This window comes from Odocoileus virginianus, unplaced genomic scaffold (assembly GCF_023699985.2).
Source record: "Odocoileus virginianus isolate 20LAN1187 ecotype Illinois unplaced genomic scaffold, Ovbor_1.2 Unplaced_Contig_21, whole genome shotgun sequence".
In the NCBI taxonomy this organism is placed as follows: Eukaryota; Metazoa; Chordata; class Mammalia; order Artiodactyla; family Cervidae; genus Odocoileus; species Odocoileus virginianus.
The window spans coordinates 1,126,190-1,140,347 of NW_027224338.1; the positions used below are offsets into that span (position 1 = coordinate 1,126,190).

The window sequence follows — 14,158 nt, forward strand, 5'->3', positions numbered from 1 at the left end:
CTTTGTGAGTGCCCTTGGGCAAGTCTAACACCTTCTTCTTGCTAGTTTCTTCTCCTTCCCATCAGCCACAGAGGCGCCCTCTGCTGGCTCTCCGGGTGTGGTGCTGGAGGCTGGTGTGTGTGTGTCCTCAGCTCTTGATGTGGTAGAGCTGCACTTGCATTCGCAAGCATCAGTTTGCAGGGAAATCCCACACAGTCACTAGTTGAAGATATCATTTTCTGAGGGCCAGATTTGCCAAAGACCAAACCACAATCTGGTCTGTGAAGTCCAAACTGGGGATAGTGGGCTTAGAACACAGTGTCTCCACCTCCCAGGGTTCTGTGACTGAGCACAGGGCTGTGTAGATGCTTAATAGGCAAATGCAGAATAGAAGGTATTTGCATTCTATACTGACATGTGCTAAGTTGCTTCAGTCATGTCTGACTCTTTGCAACCCCATGGACCATAGCCCACCAGGCTCCTCTGTCCGTGGGATTCTCCAGGCAAGAATACTGGAGTGGGTTGCCATGCCCTCCTCCAGGGGATCTTCCCAACCCAGGGATCGAACCCAGGTCTCCCACATTGCAGGTGGATTCTTTACCATCTGAGCCACCAGGGAATCACATTGGTTAAGGTTGCTGCTGCTGCTAAGTAGCCTCAGTCGTGTCCGACTCTGTGCGACCCCATAGATGGCAGCCCACCAGGCTCCCCCGTCCCTGGGATTCTCTAGGCAAGAACACTGGAGTGGGTTGCCATTTCCTTCTCCATTGCATGAAAGTGAAAAGTGAAAGTGAAGTCGCTTAGTCGTGTCTGACTCTTCACTACCCATGGAACTGCAGCCTACCAGGCTCCTCTGTCCATGGGATTTTCCAGGCAAGAGTACTGGAGTGGGCTTTGGTTAAGATTAAGATAGCACAAAATTCTTCTTCTTACTTCTAAGCTCAGATACCTTTTTGTCACTGGGTTGCCATTCCCTTCTCCAGGGGATCTTCCTGACCCAGGAATCGAACCCATGTCTCTTACATCTCCTGCATTGGCAGGTGGGTTCTTTACCACTGGCGCCACCTGGGAAGCCTCTGTAGTGATGGAAGGACAGCAAATCCTTTCTCTGACCCCCAAAACTGAGAACCTGGAAATTTCACCATCAGATTTGAAACCCTCTCGAAGTTATTGCCTTGACCATAGCGGATATAACATATGAGTTCAAAGAATGACTTTCACAATGGTAAAATCTGCTCAGAAGTGGGCCAAAGTTTACACCATTGGAATAGGATTTGTGATGCAAATTGATATTGTGTACTGTGGGTGGGCTCAGTGTGGGAGCCCAGTAGTTGGTCCCAGGCGATGGGACACAGGCTGCAGGAGTGAGTGGTGCTTGGGCTGGGGCAACTCTCCTGTTTGGCTGGCCCAAGTGGGCAGTGACCCACCACTTAAATGATGGTGTTCACTGGGGCCTCAGGCAGGAACTCTGCCATCCCCTACCTGGCCATTGTTTTCCAAAGTGCTGCGATCTGGCGGCTTGGGACACAGTGGCAGGTCTTCCTGGCAGGGCCCAGACAGAAGTCCAGTATAAGGCAGGTCCTCAGTCACTGGCTCCAGATTTGGGGGGAAGACCCCAGGGGAACAGACTGACAAGAGCTGGGCAGAATAGGTCAGCTTTGGATGAAGTCTTCAGTCTCAATTCATTTCAACAGCAGTTTATTGGCTGCCTGTTATGTGCTGGCCACTGGGTAAAGCAGAGGACTGACTCAGGGGTGAATATAAACACAGAAGCCAGGATGGAATTTGGCCATATGGCCCAGGAAAATATACCGGACAGGACGAAGCCATGCCTGAACATGTAGGGTTCACCCCAAAAGCATGAAATACTGGCTCCAAGGATGGGTCAGACAGCTAAGCTCTCACCTTTGCCTCCATTGGCTCAGGGTCTCAGTAGGCCTAATCCCATGCACTGAAGATTTGTTGTTCAGTTGCTAAGTCACGTCTGACTCTTTGTGACCCCATGGACTGCAGCACGCCAGGCTTCCCTGTCCTTCACTGTCTCCTAGAGTTTGCTCAAACTCATGTCCATTGAGTCGGTGATGTCATCCAACCATCTCATCCTCTGTCGTCCCCTTCTTCTGCCTTCCATCTTTCCCAGCATCAGGGTCTTTCCCAATGAATCGGCTCTTTGCATCAGGTGGCCAAAGTATTGGAGCTTCAGCTTCAGCATCAGTCCTTCCAATGAGTATTCAGGACTGATTTCCTTTAGAATTGACTGGTTTGATCTCCTTGCAGTCCAAGGAACTCTCAACAGTCTTTTCCAAGCACCACAGTTCGAAAGCATCAATTCTTCAGCACTCAGCTATCTTTTTTTTTTCCATTTATTTTTATTAGTTGGAGGCTAATTACTTTACAACATTGCAGTGGTTTTTGTCATACAATGAAATGAATTAGCCATGGATTTACATGTATTCCCCATCCCAGTCCCCCCTCCCACCTCCCTCTCCACCCGATCCCTCTGGGTCTTCCCAGTGCACCAGGCCCGAGCACTTGTCTCATGCATCCAACCTGGGCTGGCAATCTGTTTCACCCTAGATAATATACATGTTTCGATGCTGTTCTCTTGAAACATCCCACCCTCGCCTTCTCCCAGAGTCCACAAGTCTGTTCTATACATCTGAGTCTCTTTTTCTGTTTTGCATATAGGGTTATTGTTACCATCTTTCTAAATTCCATATATATGTGTTAGTATACTGTAATGGTCTTTATCTTTCTGGCTTACTTCGCTCTGTATAATGGGCTCCAGTTTCATCCATCTCATTAGAACTGATTCAAATGAATTCTTTTTAATGGCTGGCACTCAGCCTTCTTTATGGTCCAACTCTCACATCCATACATGACTACTGAAAAAACCATAGCTTTGACTATACGGACCTTTGTTGGCAAAGTGATGTTTGTGCTCTTTAATACTCTGTCTAGGTTTGTCATAACTTTCCTTCCAAGGAGCAAGTGTCTTTTAATTTCATGGCTGCAGTCACCATCCACAGTGATTTTGGAGCCCAAGAAAATAAAATCTGCCACTGTTTCCACTTTTTTCCCATCTATTTGCCATGAAGTGATGGGACTGGATGCCATGATCTTAGTTTTTTGAATGTTGAGTTTTAAGCCAGCTTTTCTCTCTCCTCTTTCACCCTCATCAAGAGGCTCATTTAGTTCCTCTTCACTTTATGCCATTAGAGTGGTATCATCCGCATATATGAGGTTGCTGATATTTCTCCCTTCATTCTTGATTCCAGCTTGGGATTCATCCAGCCCAGCATTTTGCATTATGTACTTTGAATATAATTTAAATAAACAGGGTGACAATATACAGCCTTGACAAACTGATTTCTCATGTCTGTTGTTTCATGTCTGGTTCTAACTGTTGCTTCTTGACCTGCATACAGGTTTCTCAAGGATTAAGGGCCTGTAAAGGACTGTGTCTTAGACAAGAGAAACTGACAACAAAACAGTCATAGGAATGTTGAGCTTTCTTTTAAAGTATTTCAGTAGTACCCATTCATGTAAAAAGAGCTTATCCTTTGCTTGCAATCTTTGGCAGTTCATGAAATAAGGTTCAGCAAGACATCCAAAGCAACATTTAGGAGGCTTTTCTTTGTGAAACACAGTGCAAGAAAAAAATTCACAAGTTCCACTCTTCTCTAACTCAGACTTGTCTCTCCCTGAAACTGGTCTTGAGTCTGTGAAGTGTGATTGTAGGTAGAGTTTGAAAGTTCTCTTCTTCATTTTGAAGATCCTTGCACTAAAGAATAGATGTTTGTTCTGGATCCCACAGGGACCTACAACAAACAAAGCAGTGTTCTGAAGAGAAAGATTTGAAAAAGTGTGTGGGTGTTTCCAAGAGCCATCTAATTCATTACTTGTGACAGTTACATGCAAAGTGGAAGCAGAATATTTTCTGTCACAGAGAGCAGGAACATGACATGTGGAGGGAGGGGAGAGTTAAAAAGGCTTCTGACACCCAATGTTGATCACTCGGGAAACTTGGCTGTCTGCCTTGGGGCACAGGTCAACAATGTCTTCTTCAATGGACTAAAATAAATTCGGAACTGTTTGAAGTCCTAACCATAAGTTCCCTGCCTCAAATTCCCCATCCCCTGGCAGTTTTGTGAGGATCTCTCTGCTGAAGAGTAGTTCCTTTCAGTCAGGCCTGCCTTCTCAGTGCTGGCTGCTCACCCAGTGGAGACTCTTCCATTTCTCCAGTTCTCTCAGTACAGGGATGAGCAGACTTGAAGCTTCCCCTAAGTATTCATGGCAGGATTTATTCATTTTACTTCAGAAAATCCTTTTCCAAATAACACTTATTGAACACCTATTTTGTGTTGGATACTTTCACAAAACAATACCAGTGCTCATATAAATGTGTTGGGCCCTCTTCTAAACACTTAAGCTATATTATCTTAAATTTGCTAACATTCATTCCATCAACTAACCCTCAAAACAAATGTAAGTGGCATCATCCCTATGTCAGAGATAAAGACACTCAAGTCCAGCAGAGTTTAGTTACTTGTCAAAAGTCACACAGTACCAGCCTTTGAATGTACGTCTTGACTCCAGGACCAGTGCTCTTTCCACCATATTACTCAGCCTTTCTAAAGTATACTGTCATACATTGACATGAATCAGCCATGGGTTTACATGTATTCCCCATCCCGATCCCCCCTCCCACCTCCCTCTCCACCCGATCCCTCTGGGTCTTAAAAATAAATAAATAAAATTGTTATCTGAAAAAAATAAAATAAAGTATACTGTCTTTTTTGTCTCAGTAAACTATGTAGACAGGACTGAATTTTAAAAATAAAATAATTATTGATCATTATTTTCAACATCAGTTACTTTCATACAATGTTCTCATATGTGTGACCTGTTCTTTGATCTCTTCTTCTTGGCTTTTCTATTTGGGGGAGGTTGTAGCTCTAATCACATTCCATCAGCAGTGATATCAATAATAATTCGAATGGCTACTGTTTGGTCTCTCTGGGACTCAGATTGCCCATCTGTAAGAAGGGTGCATTGAACTAAATGATTTCAAGGGTCCTTTACAACTCAAATATTTTTGAGTTAAAATCTAATTTAAAAAAAAAAACTAAAAAAAAAGGTAAAGACCATTTCCTTTTGGTTTAACTCCAGTGGAACAAGAAAACATCTGGTTTTCTGGGCTAGAAAGTAAAAGTCACTCAGTCGTGTCTGACTCTGGAATTCTCCAGGCCAGAATACTGGAGTGGGTAGCCTTTCCCTTCTCTAGGGGATCTTCCCAACCCAGGGATCGAACCCAGGTCTCCCACACTGCAGGCACAGATTCTTTACCAGCTGAGCCACAAGGGAAGCCCAAGAATACTGGAGTGGGTAGCCTATCCCTTCTCCAGTGGATCTTCCTGACCCAGGAATCAAACCGGGATCTCCTGCATTGCAGGTGGATACTTTACCAACTGAGCTATCAGGGAAGCCCACTCTCTGGACTAGAGGGACTCAGTAAATGAGTTTGGGGTGATTTAATGATAAATCACCATTACACACTTTGCTCTGCTACATCTCCACTCCCAATTATTGAACTTTGAATTGCCTTTTTTTTTTTTCTTTGCTATTTTTGTAAATCTTACACCGGCTGGGATTCCTCTCCTCCTTGGTATGTTCCCCTCAAGGCCACCCCTCAGAGAACCCTTCTGCAGCCCTGCCCGCCCTGGCTTGGTGTCCTGGCTGCCCGTGGTCAGGGCTCAAGGCCCAGGAGGCTGTTCTCACCAGCGTTCCCACACATCAGGCTCTGCCTATGCCGCGGTTCTCACAGGAATCACTTTTGCTTCCTTATTTACTTTTCTCTCTCCTTACCTCCAGGCTCCTCTGTGGAGTTTGCCTCTTCAGACAAACATTCAGGCATTTTCTCTTTACCTCCCCATCTCTGCAGGAGGCTGCTCCCCACAGCGGGTGATATCAACTTCTCAAGCTTTCCTCACCATCTGGAAAATATTCTTTGCTTCTTGAGGTTTAAATGACTTCTTGATTATATTCCAAGACCAATCTTTTAGTCTCTCTTCACAGTGAGGTTTGAAACTAGGCTAAAAGCAGATTCTAATATAGCTATTCTCTTATATAGGTAATGTCCACTAAATGGGGTATAAATGGGCTTTCAGCCTCCTGATTTCTACTCTGAATTTTGCTTCCTTTCTGTTGAAATATATCTGTAATTTCTGAAAGGCTATTGTTTGAGAATCAAAGTAGTTCTTGGAGTCTGGTGGTCATATCTGTTTCTGGCACTCTCCTGCCTGATATTTGCTCTGAAGTGGTACTGCTGTACCAACAATTATGAAGACCATTTTTCTTTAGACTTGTGCATACATAAATGAGAAGCAAATTGCTGCCTTCTTTATTAAACATATTTATAAAACTCAGCAATTTTCACTTTTGCTTTATTTTTCTGTTCATTTATGTAAATGAAGACTGCATCTTGGATAGAAAAAGAAATTTTCTTAGGCCTGTTGATAAGGTGGGTTTTCTACCGTGTGTTCTAGTCTGTTTTAAAAGCTATTTATACTCTTTAAATCATGCCATTTTTTCACAGTGATTATTGCAGCTGGGGTGCTTTCCAAGGAAACGGTCTGATAAATCACTGTTTGGGCAAAGGGCTACTTGCAATACTGCAGCCTTGCCATAAGATGGCGCACTGAGAATGTGCGATCTGTAACTTACTTGTGATCATCTAAAACCCCAGCAGTAAATGAAACAAACTTCTGTGAAATTAAATATTTGGTGGGGGGAGGGGGCAAGTTGGTTTTTCTAAGACTTGCTTTCAAATACTTTCCAGTAGTCTAATGCCTAGAAGAAGGAGGAAAGTGAATTTTCTAGCAACTTCTCTCTCCTGCACCAATACTAGCAATGCTCAAAATCACCAACGTGTATTTAAGGAACCTTTTAAAGAAGAAATTTCTTCAAAAGGTGAGAGTTGTGATACTAACTACCTGTGCTGCTGGGAAAATCTCTCCCTGGGTCTCAGTTTCTTCATCTACACCATCAGTGGATTGGACGAGGGTGCTTCCTATTTGAATGTTGTGTATTTGAATCCGTTGATTTCCTTCCACTTCACCTGTGCTGCCTCAGCTAGCACAGAACCAGGAAGAAAAGATTGCCCATTTTACACATGTTTGACTCTGTTCCTCTTCTACAAATGCTCTCTTTGTGTCAGTTGTCCTAACACCATCACGCCCAGATGTCCTATTTTCATTAGCTTCCTTTTCTCTTGACGGCTTTTGCAAGGTGTCCCCCCTCCATCCCTGCCCAATTTGCCTGAACAGAGACGTGTCTTCCTTTCACTTCACAAATCAAATTTGCTATTTTTGTGCTAATAAGCAGGTACCGCACTGGATGGGGGAAGAAGAAACCACAGGTAATGCTTTATGGGGACACTTCTAACATCACACATAACGTGTCCAGTTAAGAAGAGTTTAGATTTAGGAGGCAGGAGCTCCTCTCTATTCTTCCTCCTCCACTGGCCAGTATCCATTGCCAGACCATGTCAAAGCTTTAGGAAAAGGCAGTGTTCTGGAGAGAGGACAGTTAATCTAATTAGAGATGAGTGTTGCTAAGCAGATAACCCATCCTTAAAATCCCCCATGGCCAACAGTGTCCCCATTCCTGACACTCTGGGCAGTCTGGGTGAGAATTGTGGCCGCAGTGGCTCAGCATCATTCAGAACCTGTCAGGAGCCATTGTGCACCTGGGGCACAGAGGGAGGGAGTGAAAATAAAATGCTGGATGAATGAATGAATTAATGCAACTCTACAGAGACACCCCTAACTGAGTCCCTCTGAGCTTAAAGCTTGGAGCATGTATGTTACATAAAATTCCCTGGGGTTACATTCCATATGTCAGATTGCTACATGGCAGGGAAGCCTTCGCCAGCATTCATTTTCCTATTGTCCTTAGAGATTTCAGATCACCTTTGGTGTTTGTCTATACGGTGATGGTGGAGGAGGATTATTTATATGTCCAACTTCAATACCTCATCTTTCAAGAATGCAAATATTTCGCTGAATGGTGATGCAGTTGGATCTCTGTTTGGGAGAAGAAACACCATACACAGGGCTCTCCCCAAAGGCTTTTAAAGGGCAAGCCCAGGAATCCGCTGATTAGGTAAAGAGAGCTGTTGTGGCAGGCCCTGTTGTGAGCCTCGTAGACCATCACCGGTAGCTGGCTAATTGTATCATACCATGAATTGGGCAGTGTGAAATGGAATATTTAGTCAAATATTTAGTCAGTGTGGATTATTTCTAAGGAATAATAGCTGTGGAGTGGTTAAGAACAGAGGCAGCTAGACATAGACTCAAAAGGTCAAACTCTAGCTTTGCTATTGAGTAGCTGTGTGACCTTCGGCAAGTGGCTTCACTTCATGCCTGGGTGTTTTTATCTGCAAGAAGGAGCTGGTTATAATACTGACCATCTTGGATGGCTCTTAGGAGGACTCAGTGTGGTGATGCAAGTTGTATTTTTCCTCAGTGCTTGGAACAGTATCTGGCACAGAGAAAGCACTCAGTACTGACAGCTGGTGTTACTCCATGCACTAGGAGGTGCTTTGGGTGGTACACAAGAGAACTAACCAAGCCTCTGCCTTCAAAGAGCTCACAGACTATATGGGCTGGCAAATGGAATGTCTGTGGAAGGAGCACAAGCCGCTCAGCATGGTATCCACAGTGCATTTGGGTGCAAGAGCAACAGTTCAGAATGAATCCCAGCGAGGCCCTCAACTCCCATCAGGAGAGGACTTTAGGCATCTTCTGGGAAGGTGGGCAAGAACGTGAATGGTTTTTTTGCCTCTGTTTAGAGACAGGGTCCACATAGTAATACACATTCAGTCACATCCTTACTGACCGTCTTTTTGAAATAGGTTAGCATTACCTCACTGAAGAGTAGAAAACATATAAGCTAACACAGTACAGTTTGTGACCTGATGATAACCATCTGAGGTGTGAAGGAATTCCAGGGTGACATTGTGTGTATTGGCCCAAACGTGTGTTCTCATAAGGGATCACCTTTAAGCCGGGGCTCTAGTCATGGCTGACATAACTCTAATTAACAAGAAGAATTTCCCAGAGGCTCTGAGTGAGGCCTAGGACTTAGGCCCACTTTTTATTTTCCTTTGGTTTGTTTTTTGTTGTTGTTATTGTTGTTTCATGTTGTTTTCTTTTGCCTTAAAAATAACTACTATATAAATTTTCACTCATTAAAAATTATTTTAAAGATTTAAAGTGTAAAAGATATAGAAGGACATAAAAAAAGTAAAATTTCCCCCAATATCTTACTTACTGGAAGTAACTGCTTTTACCATTATTTTTTTTTTCTCATTAAATTTTTTAAGTGTCTCAAATTCTATGACATATTTTTAAAATTAATTAATTTATTTTAATTGGAGGATAATTACTTTACAACATTGCAGTGGTTTTTGTCATACATTGAAATGAATTAGCCATGGATTTACATGTATTCCCCATCCCGGTCCCCCCTCCCACCTTCCTCTCCACTCGATCCTTCTGGGTCTTCCCAGTGCACCAGGCCCGAGCACTTGTCTCATGCATCCAACCTGGGCTGGTGATCTGTTTCACCCTAGATAATATACATATTTCGATGCTGTTCTCTCGAAACATCCCACCCTTGCCTTCTCCCACAGAGTCTATGACATATTTTTAATCAAGTTATTTCCATTAAAAAGTACTGATTTTAAAGACCAACGACTTAGAACAGGCACACACAAAATGAATGGTCCACAAAATATTCTCCTTTCCTTCTGAAGGTTTATCATGCCCAATTACCATTAAGTAGTCTTTTACTATTAAACTTAAATGGCCAATTGAGACAAACAGTTCTGAGACCGTTCTTCCACCACTGATTAAGACTGGGGTGGCAGGTGTTGGGGATAATATTCATTTAGCCTTCTGAGCTTTCTGGGCAGACTTGGTGACCTTGCCAGCTCCAGCTGCCTTCTTGTCCACTGCCTTGATGACACCCACAGCAACTGTCTGTCTCATGTTGTGCACAGCAAAACGGCCCAGGGGAGGATAATCAGAGAAGCTCTCAACACACGTGCGCTTGCCAGGAACCCTAGCAATGATGATAGCATCACCAGATTTCAAGCATTTGGGGCCATCTTCAGCTTTGTTCTAATTTTGTTCTTTTGATGTCTGCATAGTATTCCATTTTAACACTCAAGAATTTTAAGATTCTCTTCTACATTTTGTCTGGCTAAGGAGAAAAGGGTAGAGGTGTGAGAAACAGAACATAATATTGGGGATGGGGGAGAGGTATTCACATGCCTAAATGGATAGGGGAAGAGCAGAGTTCTTGAATAGTTTTAAAATAGTGCCACTAAATTTAAAAATAGGGCCACTAAATTTTAGCAGATGTAGACATCAATCGAACCAGTACTTTTGGTTACTGCTTTGTGGAGTAAATAAAATAAAGTTTTAGGTCTAAGCCATAAGCCAGCTCTTCCCAACACTTCTGTAACCAGAAACCATGCTTAATTTACTAAGTCTTTTGAGGATTTAAATAGCACATGGATAGAGCAAAATAGTGGATGCTATTTCAACTTTCAAAAAGTTTGGCAAGCTTTTAAACTCAAGGCTGTTTTTAAAAAATTGAGTCACCATGGGATTGGGGAGCAGTGTTTACTCCTGGCTCCTTATCCAAGACTTGGAGGTAAGAAACAAAAAAATAGAGCTGAAAGGGCATTTTTCTGAATGGTAGAAAATAGACAATAGGGCCACAAGGGATCAGCTATGGGACTAATTTGACTTAATATTTATAAATGATTTGGAAGGAGGAGTACAGGGCAAAGTCACTAAGTTGGCAGATGTCTTTACACTGTTCCACTGAGGATAATAAACTTTAGAAGGACATTTGTTTTGTAGGAGTGGGCAGGCTTTGATAGGAACAAGTCCAGGGACATGTCTCTAGGGACACGTTCCTAAAGTTCATTTTAGAACTGCTTATCTCTTTACCTGTGAATCAGGTCTCTGCTTCAAGTATCAGCAGATATAAAGAAAAAGAAGATGGAGTTGGTGGTCATCAAGAGGGAGATGATATTTAAACAGACAGCATTATATACAAGCACACAAAATGAGGCTAGTGGGGAGCTGATTCTCACCAGATATATAAACAAAGAATTTCCCTTAAAGAAATGCATTACATTTCTTTAACACAGCCCCCAAAGGCAATTGGTATGTGGTGGGTGATCTGTATATTCACTGGAGAAGGACATGGCAACCCACTCCAGTATTCTTGCCTGGAGAATCCCTTGAACAGAGGAGCCTGGCGGGCTACAGTCTATGGGGTCACAAAGAGTCGGGTGCAACTGAAGTACTTCAGACGCACACACACTGTGTATTCACTAACTTTTAATGTTAGGTAAGCTAAATATGTTAGGCTACCATTTTTTTTCCATTTATTTTTATTAGTTGGAGGCTAATTATTTTACAATATTGTAGTGGTTTTTGCCATACATTGACATGAATCAGCCATGGATTTACATGTGTTCCCCATTCCGATCCCCCCTCCCACCTCCCTCCCCATCCCATCCCTCTGGGTCTTCCCAGTGCACCAGCCCCGAGCACTTGTCTCATGCATCCAACCTGGCTACCATTTTAGAAGAAATGCATTCAAATGTTCTCTTCAACGTTCCCACAAGATATTTTCCTTCTCAGAAGATGACTTTTAATTATAAAAGTCAGACCTAGATTTCCTGACCTCCTGTGCTATCATGCATGGTAGCATCAAAGCATATCCTTAATATTGGCAGAAGTATTATACTATAAGGAAGCATCTACTAGATCAGTATCTTCTGAAGTTGTGAAATTTTCAGTAATAAAGAGATAATGAGGTCTACCCTATCTCTTCACAGTGTGACTGAGAAGCTCAAATGAGCTGAGTGATACAAAACTGCTTTGTAAAATGCTGTGCAAAAATATAGTGGTGTTAATTATTCTTTGCATGTCATAATTTGGGATTAGAAGTACAAATTGATTAAATTCTAGGAACTTATCCTTAATAGATATTCATGAAATGTACAAAGATCACCATACAAGGATGTTCTTTGCAGCATTGTTTATATTAGCAAAATATTAGAAATACCTCACTTGTTTATCGGTAAGAGATTGGATAAATAATTTATGATCTAGCCATACAGAGGAATAAAAACAAAGCAGCTATTTATATTCTGACACAGAAATGTATTCAAGATACATGTTAAGTGATAAGCTGCAAATCAGCATAACTAGTACAATTCCAGTTTTGGTTAGACTTGCATGTTAGTATATGCCTGTGAAGGGCTTCCCATGTGGCTCAGTGGGTAAAGAATCTGCCTGCAATGCAGGAGATGAAGGCAGATGTGAGTTTGATCCCCATGTTGGTAAGATTCCCTGGAGGAGGGCGTGGCAACTCACTCCAGTATTCTTGCCTGGAGAATAACATGGACAGAGGAGCCTGGCAGGCTACAGTCCATAGGGTCGCAAAGAATTGGACACGACTGATTGGCTGAGCACGCACGCATGCACGCATATACATGTGGAAACCTCTAGAAGAATATATATCAAACTTAAAGATGATTCTCTGTTGGAAGGATAAGATGATGCAAGAACTTGTGCTGTATGCTTTATGTCTGTATATTTTAATTGTCTTCAATGAGCACTGTTATTTTTGTAATTAAAAACATGAGTAAAAAATATGAATTTGCCCTTAATTCAACTGCCCTATTGTAATTTTTTTTAAAGTGTGTAAAGTAGGGGCAAAAGCCTTGCAAATTTTTCCATTTCTTTAAGAAAATATTCCATTATCAGGATGAGTAAAAAGCAAAAAAAAAAGAGAGAGAGAGAGAGATCAAAACCTTTTCCCCCTTTGATAACAGTGTTCTGGTCTTTCTACATGAGAAAAGATAAAGGAGAAAATGAAATCTGTTTCTTGTTTTTGTTTTGTGTTTGCCTTGTTTTGAAAGATGAGTAAATGTACAGAGATCTGGAACCATGAAGCCAGCAAAGAAACCACCTCAGTAGTGAATTATTGTTCCAGTCGAAGTTGACAAAGCCCCACACTGAAAGACAGCATTGCCCAGGATTGTAAATATCCCCCATTCTCATGCTGGTGAGGATGTCCATAGATAGCTTGAAACTTCAATCTTGAAGCAAAAACCTATGTCTTATCCTGGGGGACCACGTTAAAACCTTCCCTTGAGCTGCTGGTCTGCCTCCCTGTGGAGAACAGAGATGGAAGCTGGCAGGCATAATTTATGCTGCAAATGGGTTGGGAAAGCCTTGTCAGGAGGAGCCGGGCTGCCCAGACCTGCAGGAAATGATGGGAGGAGGAAGTGGAGAAGGAGGAAGTGAAGAACATGCAAGAGTCTTTATCCTTCAGATGAATAGAAAGCACACTCAGAATGAATGACCCTGATGTGTGCTTATCCTTCAGATGAATAGAAAGCACACTCAGAATTAATGACCCTGACGTGTGCTTCCCTGGCCAAGACCTAGCCACCTGCCTTAGTGCTCTTCTGAACTCTGCACTAGACGGAGGGCAAAATAAGGGCAGAGACCTTGTCTCTGTCTTGTTCATTGCTGTATCCCCAACACCGAGGGAAAAAAGAAATGGTGAATTCATACTTGTTGACTTTTGAATGAATGTTCTCCTATACAAGTAGACTGTATCTGGAGTAGTCTATCTTGGTACCACGCAGTCCTGGAAGGCTAAAGGCAGCTTGTAGTCAGCTCGACCATGTGCCAAATACAGTCAACTTGCACTTTGCTTGGAACTCTCTTGTGACAAACCTTTTCTTTACCTTCATATTTCCAGATACAGCCAAAAGGCAGCGAGGAATGGAATGAAAAATCAGTTCAACCTCCATGAGCTGAAAATGAAGGGTCCTGAGCCAGTGGTCAGTCAGATTATTGACAAACTGAAGCACATTAACCAGGTATGTGTGTATCCAGCAAAAACAGAAATGGCAAAAAATTGAGCGACGGGTGATGTTGAGTGTTCAAACTGTATTCTTGGGCTTTGGGAAAGGCAGCCATGTTCATGTTCTTCAGAGTCTCTCTGCTAAAAAGGACTTCTGACCTTTGTTTTTCACCCCACTTTTAAGTTATAAAGAAAATATTGCAACATA

General features: G+C 42.5%; 1 protein-coding gene across 1 annotated transcript in view; it reads left to right on the forward strand.

Moving 5' to 3' along the window:
- The window catches only part of GPC3 (glypican 3), a 443,947-nt gene that overhangs the window by 317,639 nt on the left and 112,150 nt on the right, over window positions 1–14,158 (forward strand). The window contains exon 6 of the mRNA XM_070464223.1: window positions 13,846–13,966. Coding sequence (XP_070320324.1) covers window positions 13,846–13,966 — 121 coding nt within the window. The remainder of the gene's footprint in view (window positions 1–13,845; window positions 13,967–14,158) is intronic.